The following is an 18525-nucleotide window of genomic DNA, read 5'->3' on the forward strand; positions in this document are numbered from 1 at the left end:
CTCTAAAACAATGTTGGAGGCAGCTTATGGTAGAGAAATTAAGATTAAATTATCTGGCAACAGCTCTGGTGGACATTCATGCAGTCAGCATGCCAATTGCATGCTCCCTCAAAACTTGAGACATCTGTGGCATTGTGTTGTGTGACAAAACTGTACATTTTAGAGTGGCCTTTTATTGTCCCCAAAACAAGGTGCACCTGTGTAATGATCATGCTGTTTAATCAGCTTCTTGATATGCCACACCTTCTCTGGTGGATGGATTATCTTGGCAAAGGAGAAATGCTCACTAACAGGGACATAAGCAAATTTATGCACAAACTTTGAGAGAAATAAACTTTTTGTGCATATGGAAGATTTCTGGGATCTTTTATTTCTGCTCATGAAACATGGGACCAACACTTTAAAAAAAAATGTGTTCAGTAAATTTAGAAAAACAATTATACTAGGCCTAATAGCCTATTCGGGGAAAAAAGCAGGCTTGCTCTTGCTAATTGCTGAATGTAAAACAGGCCTTGTAAAAACAGCTAGCTGTTTTTAGTAAGTTTCACACATCCCCATGTGCTACACTCATCTGAGGGGTCGGCTGTGAATGCCCTCACACGCTATTAACTTATGCTGATTACTTAGGTTCTGCTCACTACAGTGTTGTCCAGTTAGAACATGATGTTGAGGCCCATTACTCTCTTAATTGTCACCACTACACACACACACACACACAAAGCTGCTTCAATTGAAGGTAGTTCTTTTTCAGTTCACTCTTCATGTGTGGTCATTTGAATGACTTGGAATCTTACTGTTGTCATTATTTCGATGCATTCAGTCCTCCTAAAAAAAGTCCTCCGAAAAAACGTGCATCTCCTCTCTTCGGTTGACAATAACACTCTGACCTGAGTGGGAGGGTGCAGTGTCCAGATGCGCATTTCCAAGTGCTCTGATTGGTTGGGAATAGCAGAGTTATGATGGGTGAGGGATAACTAAGGTAGGCTGAACAGCCAAACTAATGGGACTTAAGGGAAACTGAAGGGACTGTGAGGGAACGTTAGGTAGAGAGGAGAGGATTAGGACAGCCTTTTTTTACTGGCCTACAGCATAGGAAATGCATGTTGGGGAAAGTTGAGGAGAGAAAGTGCATTGGTGTGATCACTTTCGGTCCGTTATGATAACATTGTTGCACTGATGCATTGCAAATAGTGGCACAGGACATACAGAGATTAACACAGTGAAAAAGAAGACCCAATGGAATTGACAACCATTTAAAAAATGGAAATCACTTGCAAACCACTTGAGCAATGAGGCAATGACATGCTGTAAAAGATGCACAGGCTAAACAGAGTTTGTTGTTGAATTACTACATTTAAATATGAGTTACTATATTCTTTTTCATTAGGCCTACATTTACATTGTAGTATTATTTGCAGTTGTCATGAACAATGAACAGTATCTGTGTGTTAGAGACCTCATGAATGGTCTAGTGTTACCACCTTATTAATACGCAGCTTGCAGTAGGATGCGTTGATCAGTTGATTGACAGGTGTAGGAATGTAGAATGATAAATGATACACTTTCCTCTAGTGTGGATGCTCACCAACGTTTTATAGTTACTGTATGTAGCCTATAGTTTATCATTATAGTTATTGGCTTGCTGGATGGCCCAGGCCTTAATTAACTATACAACAACGCAACTAACGTTATTATCACAACAGAACTAGCCTACTAGAATGTAGTGATAACACTAGCGAACTTGAATGAGATAAATATAACATTTCACTTACACTTGTTTACTTGACTTTTATTCCTTGTGTTATTCTTTTTCAACTATTTCTCTTTTCTTTTTGCATTGTTGAGAAAGGGGAGTTACAATGAACACTGTCATGACACCTACAGTGTGGAAAAAAGTATTTAGTCAGCCACTAATTGTGCAAGTTCTCCCACTTAAAAAGATGAGAGAGGCCTGTAATTTTAATCATAGGTACACGTCAACAATGACAGACAAATTGAGAAAAAAAAAAGGATTTTTTATGAATTTATTTGCAAATTATGGTGGAAAATAAGTATTTGGTCACCTACAAACAAGCAAGATTTCTGGCTCTCACAGACCTGTAACTTCTTCTTTAAGAGGCTCCTCTGTCCTCCACTCGTTACCTGTATTAATGGCACCTGTTTGAACTTGTTATCAGTATAAAAGACACCTGTCCACAACCTCAAACAGTCACACTCCAAACTCCACTATGGCCAAGACCAAAGAGCTGTCAAAGGACACCAGAAACAAAATTGTAGACCTGCACCAGGCTGGGAAGACTGAATCTGCAATAGGTAAGCAGCTTGGTTTGAAGAAATCAACTGTGGGAGCAATTATTAGGAAATGGAAGACATACAAGACCACTGATAATCTCCCTCGATCTGGGGCTCCACGCAAGATCTCACCCCGTGGGGTCAAAATGATCACAAGAACGGTGAGCAAAAATCCCAGAACCACACGGGGGGACCTAGTGAATGACCTGCAGAGAGCTGGGACCAAAGTAACAAAGCCTACCATCAGTAACACACTACGCCGCCAGGGACTCAAATCCTGCAGTGCCAGACGTGTCCCCCTGCTTAAGCCAGTACATGTCCAGGCCCGTCTGAAGTTTGCTAGAGTGCATTTGGATGATCCAGAAGAGGATTGGGAGAATGTCATATGGTCAGATGAAACCAAAATATAACTTTTTGGTAAAAACTCAACTCGTCGTGTTTGGAGGACAAAGAATGCTGAGTTGCATCCAAAGAACACCATACCTACTGTGAAGCATGGGGGTGGAAACATCATGCTTTGGGGCTGTTTTTCTGCAAAGGGACCAGGACGACTGATCCGTGTAAAGGAAATTAATGGGGCCATGTATCGTGAGATTTTGAGTGAAAACCTCCTTCCATCAGCAAGGGCATTGAAGATTAAACGTGGCTGGGTCTTTCAGCATGACAATGATCCCAAACACACTGCCCGGGCAACGAAGGAGTGGCTTCGTAAGAAGCATTTCAAGGTCCTGGAGTGGCCTAGCCAGTCTCCAGATCTCAACCCCATAGAAAATCTTTGAAAATCTTCCGACAGCCCCAAAACATCACTGCTCTAGAGGAGAGCTGCATGGAGGAATGGGCCAAAATACCAGCAACAGTGTGTGAAAACCTTGAAGACTTACAGAAAACGTTTGACCTGTGTCATTGCCAACAAAGGGTATATAACAAAGTATTGAGAAACTTTTGTTATTGACCAAATACCTATTTTCCACCATAATTTGCAAATAAAATCATTAAAAATCCTACATAAATCCATAAAAAATCCTACAATGTGATTTTCTGGATTTTTTTTCCTCATTTTGTCTGTCATAGTTGACGTGTACCTATGATGAAAATTACAGGCCTCTCATCTTTTTAAGTGGGAGAACTTGCACAATTGGTGGCTGACTAAATACTTTTTTCCCCACTGTATATTTAGACATGTTGTGACATATATTGCGTTATTTTATGGCTGGTTTATGACACTTATTGGACATCTCCCATACGATGGCTGCCATTTTACGGGCTCCTAACCAATTGTGTTATTATGTGAGTTTTTTCGCGTTATTTGTAACTTATTTGGTACATAATGTTTCTGCCACCGTCTCTTACGACCAAAAAGAGCTTCTGGATATCAGGACAGCGATTACTCACCTCGTACTGGACAAAGATTTTTTCTTCAACGAGTCGGACGCGAAGGATTTACTTCAGACACCCAACAAGGCCCAAATCCCCGTCATTCACAGGACAAAGAGACAGAGTTATTGGGGACGTAGGTCGGGGTGCCTTGTAAGGATCCGACGGCGAGTGGGTAATCTGCATCTTCCATCAGTCCTATTAGCCAAAGTACAATCATTGGATAACAAAATTGACAAGCCACGATCACGAATATCCTACCAACGGGACATTAAAAACTGTAATATCTTATGTTTCACCGAGTCGTGGCTGAACAACGACATGGATAACATACAGCTGGTGGGGTTTACACCGCATCGGCAAGATAGAACAACAGCCTCTGATAAGACAAGGGGTGGCGGTCTGTGTATATTTGTAAACAACAGCTGGTGCACGAAATCTAGTATTAAGGAAGACTTGAGGTTTTGCTCGCATGAGGTAGAGTATCTCAAGATAAGCTGTAGACCACACTATTTACCAAGAGAGTTTTCATCTATATTTTTCGTAGCTGTCTATTTACCACCACAAACCAATGCTGGCACTAAGACCGCACTTAATGAGCTGTATACGGCCATAAGCAAACAGGAAAACGCTCATCCAGAGGCGGCACTCCTAGTGGCCGGGGACTTTAATGCAGGGAAACTGAAATCCGTTCTACCAGCATGTTAAATGTGCAACCAGAGGAAAGAAAAAACTCTAGACCACCTTTACTCCACACACAGAGATGCGTACAAAGCTCTCCCACACCCTCCATTTGGCAAATCTGACCATAATTCTATCCTCCTGATTCCTGCTTACAAGCAAAAACGAAAGCAGGAAGCACCAGTGACTTGGTCAATAATGAAATGGTCAGATGACGCAGATGCTAAGCTACAGGACTGTTTTGCTAGCACAGACTGGAATATGTTCCGGGATTCTTCCGATGGCATTGAGGAGTACACCACATCAGTCACTGGCTTCATCAATAAGTGCATCGATGACGTCGTCCCCACAGTGACTGTACGTACATACCCCAACCAGAAGCCATGGATTACAGGCAACATCCGCACTGAGCTAAAGGGTAGAGCTGCCGCTTTTAAGTAGTGGGACTCTAACCCGGACGCTTATAAGAAATCCCGCTTTGCCCTCCGACGAACCATCAAACAGGCAAAGCGTCAATACAGGACTAAGACTGAATCGTACTACACCGGCTCCGATGCTCGTCGGATGTGGCAGGGCTTGCAAACTATTACATACTACAAAGGGAAGCACAGCCGCGAGCTGCCCAGTGACACGAGCCTACCAGACGAGCTAAATCACTTCTATGCTCGCTTCGAGGCAAGCAACACTGAAGCATGCATGAGAGCACCAGCTGTTCCGGACGACTGTGTGATCACTCTCTCCGTAGCTAATGTGAGTAAGACCTTTAAACAGGTCAGCATTCACAAGGCCGCAGGGCCAGACGGATTACCAAGACGTGTACTCCGAGCATGCGCTGACCAACTGGCAAGTGGCTTCACTGACATTTTCAACCTGTCCCTGACTGAGTCTATAATACCAGCATGTTTCAAGCAGACACCATAGTCCCTGTGTCATGGAACACTAAGGTAACCTGTCTAAATGACTACAGACCTGTAGCGCTCACGTCCATAGCCATGAAGTGCTGGTCATGGCTCACATCAACACCATTATCCCAGAAACCCTAGACCCACTCCAATTTGCATACCGCCCCAACAGATCCACACAGCCCTTTCCCACCTGGACAAAAGGAACACCTACTTGAGAATGGTATTCATTGACTACAGCTCAGCGTTCAACACCATAGTGCCCTCAAAGCTCATCACTAAGCTAAGGACCCTGGGACTAAACACCTCCCTCTGCAACTGGATCCTGGACTTCCTGACGGGCCGCGTCCAGGTGGTAAGGGTAGGTAACAACACATCTGCCATGCTGATCCTCAACACGGGGGCCACTCAGGGGTGCATGCTCAGTCCCCTCCTGTACTCCCTGTTCACCCATGACTGCATGGCCAGGCACGACTCCAACACCATCATTAAGTTTGCCGACGACACAACAGTGATAGGCCTGATCACCGACAACGATGCGACAGCCTATAGGGAGGAGGTCAGAGACCTGGCCGTATGGTGCCAGGATAACTGTCTCTCCCTCAACGTGATCAAGGCAAAGGAGATGATTGTGGACTACAGGAAAAGAAGAACCGAGCACGCCCCCATTCTCATCGACAGGGCTGTAGTGGAGCAGGTTGAGAGCTTCAAGTTCCTTGGTGTCCACATCACCAACAAACTATCATGGTCCAAACACACCTAGACAGTCGTGAAGAGGGCACGACAAAGCCTATTCCTCCTCAGGAGACTGAAAAGAATTGGCATGGGTCCTCAGATCCTCAAAAAGTTATACAGCTGCACCATCGAGAGCATCCTGACTGGTTGCATCACTGCCTGGTATGGCAACTGCTCGGCCTCTGACCACAAGGCACTGCAGAGGGTAGTGCGTACGGCCCAGTACATCACTGGGACCAAGCATCCTGCCATCCAGGACCTCTATACCAGGCGGTGTCAGAGGAAGGCCCTAAACATTTTCAAAGACTCCAGCCACCCTAGTCATAGACTGTTCTCTCTGCTACCGCACGGAAAGCGGTACTTTTACCAAGTCTAGGTCCAAAAGGCTTCTTAACAGCTTCTACCCCCAAGACATAAGACTCCTGAACAGCTAATCAAATGGCTACCCGGACTAGTTGCATTGTCCCCCCCACCCCCTCTTTTACGCTGCTGCTACTCTGTTTATTATCTATGCAGTCACTTTAACTCTACCTACATGTACATATTACCTCAAATTACCTCGACTAACCAGTGCCCCCGCAAATTGACTCTGTACCGGTACCCCCTGTATATAGCCTCGCTATTGTTATTTTTACTGCTTTTATTTTTTAGTTATTTATTGTATACTTAACACTTATTTTTCTTAAAACTGCATTGTTGGTTAAGGGCTTGTAAGTAAGCATTTTACTGTAAGGTCTACACCTGTTGTATTCGGCACATGTGACAAATACAATTTGATACGGCCCATTTACAAGCTACACTACATGACCAACAGTATTGGGACACCTGCTCGTCAAACATCTCATTCCAAAATCATGGGCATTAAAATGGAGTTGGTCCCCCCTGCTATAACAGGTATAAGAGCCTCCACTCTTCTGGGAAGAGAGAACGCGTTTCCACTGCTCCAGAGTCCAATGGCGGCGAGCTTTCACCACTCCAGCCGACGCTAAATCCACACAGACAGACAACCCTTCCCCATGCTATGTTGTTGCTGAGGGATAAATAACAATGGTTAAAGAGAAACTTCCAGCCACTGTCAGTCAGTCCCTCACCCCACATTATTATGCAACCCGACCAGCGTCACCTTGGATACTAGCTCTAATGAGTGTTGGAAATGTTTCCGAATCATTTTGGCAATGGCAGCATTTCCCTGTTAGAAGAAGCAAAGCAAACAATGGGGAAAATATTTGGTCCCCCGTGTTATTGGTTCTTTGCCATCATTATACCAACAGTATACCATACAACCACAGAATGGTTTTGGGTACTGTAAAATCCTAAGCTACTATTACTAGTACCTGGTAAACTTGCTCTCTTCAGGTAGATGCTTACAGTTTTCAGAGAAAAGTGTGCACACACAGACAGTTATAAAAAGTAATATAAATAGTCTTTTTTATTATGTTCAATTCTGTTTTTAATGTAAAAGGCACTGCTCATCTCTATTGTAACTGTAAGCCTTCAAGTAAGAGAAAGACAGAGGAAATGTGGAATGATGCAATTGGTTACTAACAATTATATACTTCTATGTAACTACCTGATACCAAATGTTACTTAGTGGTGCCTGTTTGTTTTGATGAATCTGAAAGAACCTTCATAGATTCAACTTCATAAACTTGACAGAAAATTCTTAGGTTATTACTGTGTAATTACCATTTACCATGTAATTTCTAAAGAAATATCAAGTATTGTGAGGTGTAGTAAAATAAATGTGCTTGTTTAATAAGATTCAAGACACATTTCCATTCAAAACCAGGGTCAGTTCTCTTTCGTTTGGTGCCTACTGAACACGACCCAGAGAAAGCTATTTGTCAGGATTGCTGGACCCTTCCTGCAGAGATAGAGGATTTGGGGCGTTTGGGTGTCCTTGGTCCCAATACGGGGGATGGGTCAGAAGAGTGGTGCTTGCGCACATGGCGCAGCAGCAGCTGGCGGTCCGGCGTAGCATACGGACAGATGTGGCAGGGGAAAGACTCGCCTGTGTGGTGGCGTCGTGCGTGGAGATCTAAGCTCTTTTTCTGGATGCTACAGAAAAATTGAAAGAGAAAGAGGAAGATAGTGAGAGCGAGACAGAGACAGACATAGAGAGGGAGAGAGAGAGCTAACTTACAGTGTGGACAGTGTGGGAGACTGGCAAGGTAGACAGAGGCTGCCATTGAGGAGTAGAGATAGACTTTGCAAACGATTAAAATGAACTCTAAACAGCCATTAGTGTGTATGTGTGTGTGTGGTTACCTGCTGTAGGGACAGTACTGGCAGCAGTAGGGCCTCTCCTGTGTGTGCGTGCGGGAGTGTCGGCGCAGGGAGCTGCTGTCGATGGATGCGTAGGGACACTGAAGGCATTTGAAGGGCTTCTCACCTACAGGTAGATACAGTTGAAGTCGGAAGTTTACATTCACTTAGGTTGGAGTCATTAAAACTCATTTTTCAACCACTCCACACATTTCTTGTTAACAAACTATAGTTTTGGCAAGTCGGTTAGGACATCTACTTTGTGCATGACACAAGTAATTTTTCCAACAATTGTTTACAGACAGATTATTTCACTTATAATTCACTGTATCACAATTCCAGTGGGTCAGAAGTTTACATACACTAAGTTGACTGTGCCTTCAAACAGCTTGGAAAATTCCAGAAAATGTCATGGCTTTAGAAGCTTCTGATAGGCTAATTAACATCATTTGAGTCAATTGGAGTTGTACCTGTGGATGTATTTCAAGGCCTACCTTCAAACTCAGTGCCTCTTTGCTTGACATCATGGGAAAATCAAAAGAAATCAGCCAAGACCGAAATAAAATTGTAGACCTCCACAACTCTGGTTCATCCTTTGGAACAACTTCAAAACGCCTGAAGGTACCACGTTAATCTGTACAAACAATAGTACGCAAGTATAAACACCATGGGACCATGCAGCCGTCATACCGCTCAGGAAGGAGACGCGTTCTGTCTCCTAGAGATGAACGTACTTTGGTGCGAAAAGTGGAAATCAATCCCAGAACAACAGCAAAGGACCTTGTGAAGATGCTGGAGGAAACAGGTACAAAAGTATCTATATCCACAGTAAAACGAGTCCTATATCGACATAACCTGAAAGGCCGCTCAGCAAGGAAGAAGCCACTGCTCCAAAACCGCCATGCAAAAACCAGACTACGGTTTGCAACTGCACATGAGGACAAAGATCGTACTTTTTGGAGACATGTCCTCTGGTCTGATGAAACAAAAATAGAACTTTATGGCCATAATGACCATCGTTATGTTTGGAGGAAAAAGGGGGTGCTTGCAAGCCGAAGAACACCATCCCAACCGTGAAGCACGGGGTGGCAGCATCATGCTGTGGGGGTGCTTTGCTGCAGGAGGGACTGGTGCACTTCACAAAATAGACGGCATCATGAGGAAGGAAAATTATGTGGATATATTGAAGCAACATCTCAAGACATCAGTCAGGAAGTTAAAAGCTTGGTCGCAAATGGGTCTTCCAAATGGACAATGACCCCAAGCATACTTCCAAAGTTGTGGCAAAATGGCTTAAGGACAACAAAGTCAAGGTATTAGAGTGGCCATCACAAAGCCCTGACCTCAATCCTATAGAACATTTGTGGGCAGAACTGAAAAAGCGTGTGCGAGTAAGGAGGCCTACAAACCTGACTCAGTTACACCAGCTCTGTCAGGAGGAATGGGCCAAAATTCACCCAATTTATTGTGGGAAGCTTGCGGAAGGCTACCCGAAACATTTGACCCAAGTTAAACAATTTAAAGGCAATGCTACCAAATACTAATTGAGTGTATGTAAACTTCTGACCCACTGGGAATGTGATGAAAGAAATAAAAGCTGAAATAAATCACTCTACTATTATTCTGACATTTCACATTCTTAAAATAAAGTGGTAATCCTAACTGACCTAAAACAGGGAATTTTTACTAGGATTAAATGTCAGGAATTGTGAAAAACTGACTTTAAATGTATTTGGCTAAGGTGTATGTAAACTTCCGACTTCAACTGTAGATGACAGCTCAGAGGTCACAGAGACAATAAGGCTTCAATCTGAACCTTTTATCACATATTATTGTCAGAATAAAAACTCTGTACAACATTATGGGTGAGCTCAGAACATTGTTTTCATTTTGAAAAGCTGGCTTTTCACTAGTCACTACAGTGGGTCTTTAAAGGCAAGTACAACAATCTATGTGACTGTGGCCCTCAAGGACAGGTTGGGAGCTCTGCACCCCTGGTATTTTTAAACCCAAATAACTGTTTTATTTGGTCAGAGTAGGTCGCTACTTAAAGGGCAATTCCACCACTTTTTAACCTTATTTTCATTCTCTTCAGCACAATAACAGTTCCTATTATGGGGTTCAGTAGCTTTCCAACTATCAACAAAAAATGTTTTTGTTCAGAAACAAACTGCTAATTATTGCTCTGTTGCCCAGTGCACCCCAATTCCAAAATTAAATATTGGTGTCGGCTTTCCTGCATGTTTCTCGGGGGGCCCTAGCCCCACTTTAGGAAAATATCTGGGAAAAATTCCCCTAAACATTGTGTTTTTTATGTATATATCATGTCAGTGGAATGGAAAATTGTGTGTGTGTGTGTGTGTGTGTATATATCCTTGTGCTGACTACAGTATCAGCTAGGTCTAAAAACATTACCTGTATGAACACGGAGGTGCTGTACCAGTGAGGCCTTGAGCCGAGTGCTGTAGTGGCAATGGGGACACTCAAAGGGCTTGTCCCCCTGGTGGATGCCCATGTGGCGACGCATGGTCAGCTTAGTGGAGAACTTCCTGTCATGGCAGGAAACAGGGCTCATTAAGATGAATTTACAACCTGGCCATACTTTAAATAAACTACACGTTATGAAGGCTTTATATGGCGTTCAGAAAGTCTTTATAAGCACTACATCAATGCTTCACAAACTGTATTTACATTAGGCCTTAAAGGTTGTAGTTTGTTTACCGTGGGCTTTCTCTAAGTATGTCTCTCAAACACACACTGTAGAATTTATATGTGCTGCCATTATACCACCATAAAGTGGCAATGATCCTATGACAGTTTTACACATAGAATTAGGCATTAGAATACTAGAACGGACACAAACCTTCTTATAAACCATGTTTACATCCACAGCTTTTATGTGCGTAAAGTCATACCATATAAAAAATATTAATCATGACAGCTGTGACTGAAACAGGAAGTTTTAGGACAATTTTATAAATGCCTACAGATAACTTGTTCGTTCGACATGGTGGGATCTTTTTGTGTCTGTAAAGTTAATTATGCAAGAAATGTTGGTAGAAATTATTTTATGCGCAAATATTGATATAATAACCGTCATATCGAAGTAAACTTGGAGTCACGCAATGATATGTTGTGTGGTCCTCCCACTACGCCTCGTCGGGAAAGCATGCAGTTTATTAGGATACAGATGAAATAAGTTATGATGAACTTCACAGGGTGGTGAAAGTGCAAGGTGAGGAGCTTGATGGTCCTTTACAATAAATATTGAGGGTCTTATTCCGGTGACATGATGATCGATGCTTGGCAGATAAAAATATTATCGCTCTTATCCATAATAATGTCATCGTGTAGACTAGCCTACCCACGCTGTATCCGTTGTTGGCTAGAGTACACGTGCCAAGACCAGAGTAGGCACATTTGCTATTTAACGCAACAGTTTTTGTGACAAAACTATTGGTAGAGTGGAAAATGCGATGGAAACACATTGAACTTTAGATTTTTATTCGGAACATGAAAACTTAAGTGAATCATATATTTGTGTGTGCACTACGTCATCACAAACTGATTTTTATGCGCACCAAGTCTGTTTGGTGGAAAAAACACTTGTGGGAAAATGCACATATTTTCTTTATGCAGATTTTTTAATATTCACATTAAAATCTGTCGCCAATTGGATGGAAACCTAGCTACTGATGTGGTAAGGTCAATGGAACTCGACCCAAACAAAGATCCCGAATCTCCTCATTGCCCACCAGCAAAATTAACCTACATTTAAGCTATTGTTTATATGTGTATTTCAAACTATGTTGAGGTAAAAATAATATAATTTAAATATAATGCTTGTATGGATGTTATCCCAAATACATGTTCATGTCATTATCAACTGCATTGCAGTTAAAAACAACTGACTACCACCACTGATTTCTGTATGCTATAGCTATGCTACCAGCTTATACAAACGGGAGTTAGCATTTAGCAGTCACTTCTTCTAAAACTGAAAAGGAACAACTTCTAACTGTTTTGCAGCAAAAACAGCCAAATATATCCAAATCGGACTTTAGTAATCACATTGTGAGCCTGTTACAACACATCAATACACAGATTTGACGAATATCCACTTTGTTAAAATCAGATTTGTTGAACGTGCACCAATCTGGCATCCTTTTTCTATCCGCCACGGTCTGCGTTCCATTGACCTCTTTACCGCATCAATGATGGTATAAAATGTCAGCCATTTTGGTAAGGGAGTTGTTCAACCATGGCTTGCCAGTGCTGTGCTAAGATATTTTATAAAACAATGAATTTGAAGACTATCTGCACTGTATGTTTGTTAGCTAGCTAGCCAACCAGTTTTAGATGAGCAATTCCATTAATTTTTCAAAATAACTACCAATATGCCAACAATGCAGTCAATCCACAGCTATGCACTGGCTGATATCAGTTGATGATAGGACTTAGACAAGTTGTAAATGCAACAAGTACTGATATTCTGCATGTGGTCCTCTGTAGCTCAGCTGGTAGAGCACGGCGCTTGTAACGCCAAGGTAGTGGGTTCAATCCCCGGGACCACCCATGCACAAAAGAAAATGTATGCACGCATGACTGTAAGTCGCTTTGGATAAAAGCGTCTGCTAAATGGCATATTATTATATTATTATTATTATTATATTGTATCATATAATAACACAAATTGAGACATTTATGGCCTGTTTACATATATTTTAGAGGCTATTTATACAGCAACATTGGTAAAAACCTTTATAAACTGTATTTATAATTATATGACAATATATTTGATTGACAATAATTCTTACACATCTTTTATATATCACATGCCTTACTTTTATTTTCCTGCACAAGTAAAAGCAGGAAATGCATCACCTATGCCTCTACTGCCATTCATTCCAATTAGACTGGTTTGGATTTCTGCCTGACCACAATGGCTGCCATTTTCAGACCATTCTGGAACTTTGAGGGGTATATGACATGCCCTTCTAGTAATTTAATAGGATCTCTATGGTTTTACAGCCCATTTTTAGTAGCAAATGTGTTTTGAATGTGTATATGGTACTGAAAACACACAGAAAAGTTCATAAACAAACAAAGCATCTGTAATCCTCATATCTTCCACAACAAACTGTACTCTGACCCCTTGTGGTAAAATGTGTTACTGACACTTCTGAGTGACTGTACCTGTTGCAGAGGGCACAGCAGAACTCTTTCCTCCCTCTCCTCCTCACCGATTCCTCCTCTTTCTGCCCTTGGTCCTCTCTGACCTCCTCTCCGTCCCTTCTTCCCCTCATCTGCGTCGGCCTCCACTTCTTCCTCGGTTGGCACCACTTTTCTGGCTCCACTCCTTGCAGGGCTTGTGGGTAATTGCTTTCGTGGGTGAACTTCCTCGAAGCACACCTGTGAGTTGGAGAGGGCAACGTTAAATGGACAATCTGCACTTCAAACAACAACAAATCGGTCACGACGCCATTGTTGTTTTGGTAAACAGCTGAGGGATGGATGGGTTGCAGAAATATAACCACTCTCAAATTCATAGAGAGCCATTAATGCAAGGGCTGACTATCCATGAGATCAAAATGATAGTTTTAACCATTTGAGGCTATAAAGTGTTTGTTCACAATTACATTGTTTACAAATTTTGGTATGTGGTGGGGTATGACAGTTCTCAAATAATGAGACAAAAGTTATATTCTTCAAGAATCAATGGGTATACAGTATATCATTACCAAGTATATTATCAAGTCCAAAATGGTTGTACCAATAGCAGACCCTTTAATGGTCAAAGACATATGGTTGAAATAATGAACTGACTCAACTGTGTTCAAAGACCAACTTCTGAAAATTCATCAGAATAGATTTCATACAGTAGCTAACAGGAAGGGGCCCAATTCAAATTCTTCCTGAAAGCCATGTGATGGAGCCATTGTGTCTAATCATTGATTACTTCACGAAAAAGAGGAAAGAAGGACGATTCAAATAGGGCCAATATTTTGGGTGCACACAATGAGTAGGTTGGTTTGTTGCTCTGAGGTTATAGTACAGGAAGGGAACAGGCAAGCTACTTACACAACATGGGTGCTCAGTCCATCCGGGTTTGTCAGTCTGTCCCCAAAGGCTTTGTGCTCTGAGAGAATGTGTTTGTGCAGCTTGTCCCACGACTTATCTGGAAGACAGACCGAGATGGGACAACTGGGTCAAATTTGTAGTCTATATTAATGTAAATGTGTTCATCCCTGAATAGGGTTGCAAAACTACCGGTAATTTACCAAAGTTAACGGAATCTTTGGTAATTTGGGTAATTAAAGACGCACTCCAGCTATTTTCCTGTTGAAAAACAATATCCAATTATAAAAACAGTACTGTACACACGTAAGGGTAAAACAATACATTGAGCAAGTGTTTTTTTTTTTTTTAGATAGAACTGCAAACTTCAAGAAGGACATTCAAGGAGTTGGTCTGATGGGGTGTCATCGGTCCCCGCCCTTTCTTGCGGGAACAATTAGTTTGAGTCGTCAGGCTATGGTTTGGGGGGGGTACTCAGATCCAGACTCAATGAGGAGAACAAACTAACGTCTGTGGGCGTGGCGTAGCGTTTAGCCGGAGCAAGGAGTGTGGGTAACCAGGCAACCCAAACCCCACACCAAGCCCAACCCAATGGCCAACCCAATACAGTATCAGTTCTCTACGTTTGACAAGTTGTATGAAGCTGCGACTTAGAGCATTGTTTATTCATACTATGTAATGTATTCTCAGTGAATTTTGTGATGTTTTTTTTTTTTTTTTTCTGATCAGAGAAATTAGCAATTTAAGTCACTTGCATTTCCCCCATAAATTAAGTGAAAGTACCAGGTACAAGGCTGTTCCTGCTACTCCCCTTTTATCCATTTTGCTGGTCTCTTGTGTTTATCAAATGTATCACAACATTTTCTTAGCAGCTTTGGGTAGAAAACCAATAGATTTTGTGTGGTTATCCTAACAAGTTAAGCCAGTCCCCCATTAAAGCAATTCAGTTTGTCCTTCTCTTTTCAACCCAACTCTCCTTGAATAGTCCAACATGTGGCAGCTCTCTGAGAGGGCTTTCCCTATGGTGCAATTATCATATGAAGCCCAGAAATGTGATGGAGAAATGGGCTAGTGACTAAACACAACCCAATACCAATACCATTGCAAAACACTATACAGTGTGTGTTTGGGACTTTTACCATTGAAAACCCTTAGAGACCATAACATTGAAACCATTAGAACTACTGTAGCCTAATAGTTTGCTTGTTCAACAGGAATGGTCTAACAACTAATACCGGCCTTTTTTTAAGGGAATAAACCACACAAAAGGGTTGGTTTCCTGGACATAGATTAAGCCTTAGAGAAGGAAAATTTGAATTGCTTAATGAGGACTGGCTTGAATTGTGTCACAATTTATTTTCATAATGCGAAAAGCTATTGGTTTTCTACCCAAAGTTGGAAAGAAAATGTTGTCATACATTTAATAAACACAAGAAACCATGGATAAAAGGGTGTGGCAATAGCAAGAACAGCAGCATCTAGTGGGCAAAATCTGGTACTTTCACACCTATTTATGGGGGAAAATGCAAGCGACTTCAATGAATAATTTCTCTGAACAGGGGCAAAAACCATCACCAAATTCACATAGAATAAAATACACAGTATGTATAAACAATACTGCAACCCGCAGCTTCATACTACTTGTCAAACATAGAGAACTGATACTGTATACTGGCCGTTGGGGTGGGCTTGGTATGGGGTGTGAGGGGGTCCGTGGGTGGCTGTAAAAAAAAATATATATATATTCCTTATGTCTTACTCATTGTTAGGATTAAGTTTTGTCCAAATCAGATGTTAAGTACTATATTTATTGAATGTTATATGAATCCTATAAATTAAAATGGCCAATTTGGGTGCAATCAGTTAGCTTAATTTCTCAGAGATCAAATTATATTTTAACAAAATAATATTGCAGAAATGCTTATCTTATTTGTTTCTAATTCCAGAAACAATTCCAGAACAATCTGAGATGGTGGGTGTCAAAATCATCTCGTGTTTTTTGAGGTGGAATGACCCCAGAGATAATTACAGACACCTGTGATAATCTGAAGTACCCAAAAAGGCCACCAGATGTCTCCTGATAAAATAAACTTGACAGTTACCAAATTTGGGTAGTTTACTGGTAATATACCCTCCCTTTGCAACTCTATCCCTGAACAATTTCAATGTTAGGTGGAATATAGACAGTGGGGTAAAATTGGAATAAACACTGGAACAGGCCCTCACCACTGTAGTCGCAGTGCAGGCACGTGAAGCATTCTTGAGGACTCCGCCGTTGGCTGTGGTGCCGCCGCTCATGGGCATCCCGGGACTTCACACTCCGGAACTTCCGGAGACAAACCTGGCAGCCATGGGGCCTGGAGCCCCTCTCCTTCTCTCTTTCTCCCCGCCGCATCTTCTTCCCGTGGGCCCTCCAGTGGCGCTCCATCTCCCCCCACCCGGCCGACGTCCAGCCGCACTGAAGGCACTTGAAGCCCCTGTCCCCGTTGTGGCATTTAAGGTGGACCTCAAGCAAGTGTCTAGAGGTCAGGGAGGCGCGGCAGAGGACACAGGACAGTGACCTCCGCTGCTTGGGGCCATGAGGAGGAGGGGACTGCTGCCCCTGACTCTGGGGCATTTTGTCATCCATCTTGTCATCCAGGGAGGTGTCCGACTCCAAGCCCTCTTGCCCGATGGGAGTTGAGGGAAGCTGGGTATCCGCTCGGCCTGAGAGGCCCTTGTTTGCAGTGGAGATGCGACAGAGGCCCAGGGTCATGAGGTGAGCTGACTGGGCCATTTCCTCATCCTTGGCCTCGTTCACCACCACCGAGCCTATTGGACACGACAGGTTGACGGAGCCGGCAGCGTCCAATCGGAACACGCTCTCCTCTTCGTCCTCCTCACCATGTCTCTCATCCTCCTCAAACAAAGTGCTCACCTGTATAGGACCAGAGCAGGATCAACAATTACTGGAAATTACTAGTCCACCTTTCTATTCTATAGTGACTAATCCACTCTTGACTGGAACTTTCACTGCATCTAAAACGCACATTTTCCCCCCTAGGAAAACTCCCCTCTTACCTCACAGGTCTGTGCAACATGGAGGCTCCCATCCGAGTTGGAGCTCAGGGCCATGTCACATGACCGGGGACTGATATTGGGCAGCATACCATACATGGGCAGCAGGAAGGACATACGCTCCAAGCCCATATGATCCATCTGGTCATCATCAGCATCCTTTGAGCCAGAATGGAGGTCATCCTCCAGGTTGTAGCCTGAGGAGCCATTTTGGTCCAGTTCATCATCGTCTTCTCTGTCAACTCCCACCCCTACCTCAAGGCCATCATCCTTCTCAAGACAGGGAAGACCAGGGCAGGAGGAGGCTCCTAAATCGTGCCTCTCCAGTACATGTGTATGGATACTGCCTTTTAGGCCACTGGTGAACTGGCACACTCTGCAGCGGTACACTTCTACCAGGAAGGCTTCGACTAAGGAGGCCACTTGGGCCTCCAACCCCTTAGCAGTGACACAGTACAGGCTGGAGGTGACCGTCTCTTCTGGAAGGCGTAGTGTGACCGGCCTGATGTCCTGGAAGTTATCATTGACTGGACTCATCATCTGGGTTCAGCTAGCATGGGGAGAAAGAGGGATTGCATGAGATTGCCATAACTCAAATGTTGGGGATGCAACATTAGCTTCGTTTGAACTACACTTGTCCTAGCCATACTCCGATTAAGCAAGATATTCTGTATTCAAGAGACATAATGAATAGAGAATATCTTGCTTAGTGTCTAACGTTACACTTGTTGACCATGCATAACAATAAGAAGAATTGAGTCATAGCACTGCAAGGCAAGCTGGCTAGCTGTGGAAAATGTATGCATGCAAAACTGAAATCTCCAATAAATACTAACACATGCACGTAGGTAGATATTGAAGAACACATACTGAATGTGCTGGAATATGCAACGTTTCTACTTACCACGATAGCTAGCTAGCTAGCGTTCGTTACATTTGGTAACATGGAATCGCTCTTAATGAAACTTGTCCCGTCACCACAAAACCAATTCCAGGTAGCTAGCTAGCTAACGTTACCCAGACCTACAGTACATAGCTAGACATATACGACAATAATGTCACATTTTTATCAGCGATGAGTTCATGCAATATGAAATGTAAACACGTCCGCAACGAATTGGATCCAAGAATGCCAATGAGC

General features: G+C 42.7%; 1 protein-coding gene across 1 annotated transcript; it reads right to left on the reverse strand.

Moving 5' to 3' along the window:
- Positions 1 to 7395: 7395 nt before the first annotated feature.
- Positions 7396 to 18514, reverse strand: si:dkey-154p10.3 (zinc finger protein Xfin). Its single transcript, XM_041841527.1, has 8 exons — positions 18289 to 18514; positions 17388 to 17934; positions 16554 to 17244; positions 14331 to 14427; positions 13446 to 13661; positions 10665 to 10798; positions 8253 to 8376; positions 7396 to 8042 (listed from the first exon to the last, which is right to left on the reverse strand). The coding sequence occupies exons 2-8, from the start codon at positions 17922 to 17924 to the stop codon at positions 7829 to 7831; spliced, it is 2013 nt and encodes a 670-aa protein (XP_041697461.1). The 5' UTR covers positions 17925 to 17934; positions 18289 to 18514; the 3' UTR covers positions 7396 to 7828.
- Between the last annotated feature and the right edge of the window lie 11 nt (positions 18515 to 18525).

Source organism: Coregonus clupeaformis, chromosome 21, assembly GCF_020615455.1.
Source record: "Coregonus clupeaformis isolate EN_2021a chromosome 21, ASM2061545v1, whole genome shotgun sequence".
Taxonomy (NCBI): Eukaryota; Metazoa; Chordata; class Actinopteri; order Salmoniformes; family Salmonidae; genus Coregonus; species Coregonus clupeaformis.

Bases quoted from the DNA above. Each gene is read 5' to 3' on its own strand.
- si:dkey-154p10.3 (XM_041841527.1), bottom strand. From the start codon at position 17,924: ATGATGAGTCCAGTCAATGATAACTTCCAGGACATCAGGCCGGTCACA. The intron at 13,662-14,330 runs GTAAGTAGCTTG...TCCAACTCACAG, and splicing joins GGACTGAGCACCCATGTTGT to GTGTGCTTCGAGGAAGTTCA. The intron at 8,043-8,252 runs GTAACCACACAC...ATTTTTCTGTAG, and splicing joins CAGTACTGTCCCTACAGCAG to CATCCAGAAAAAGAGCTTAG.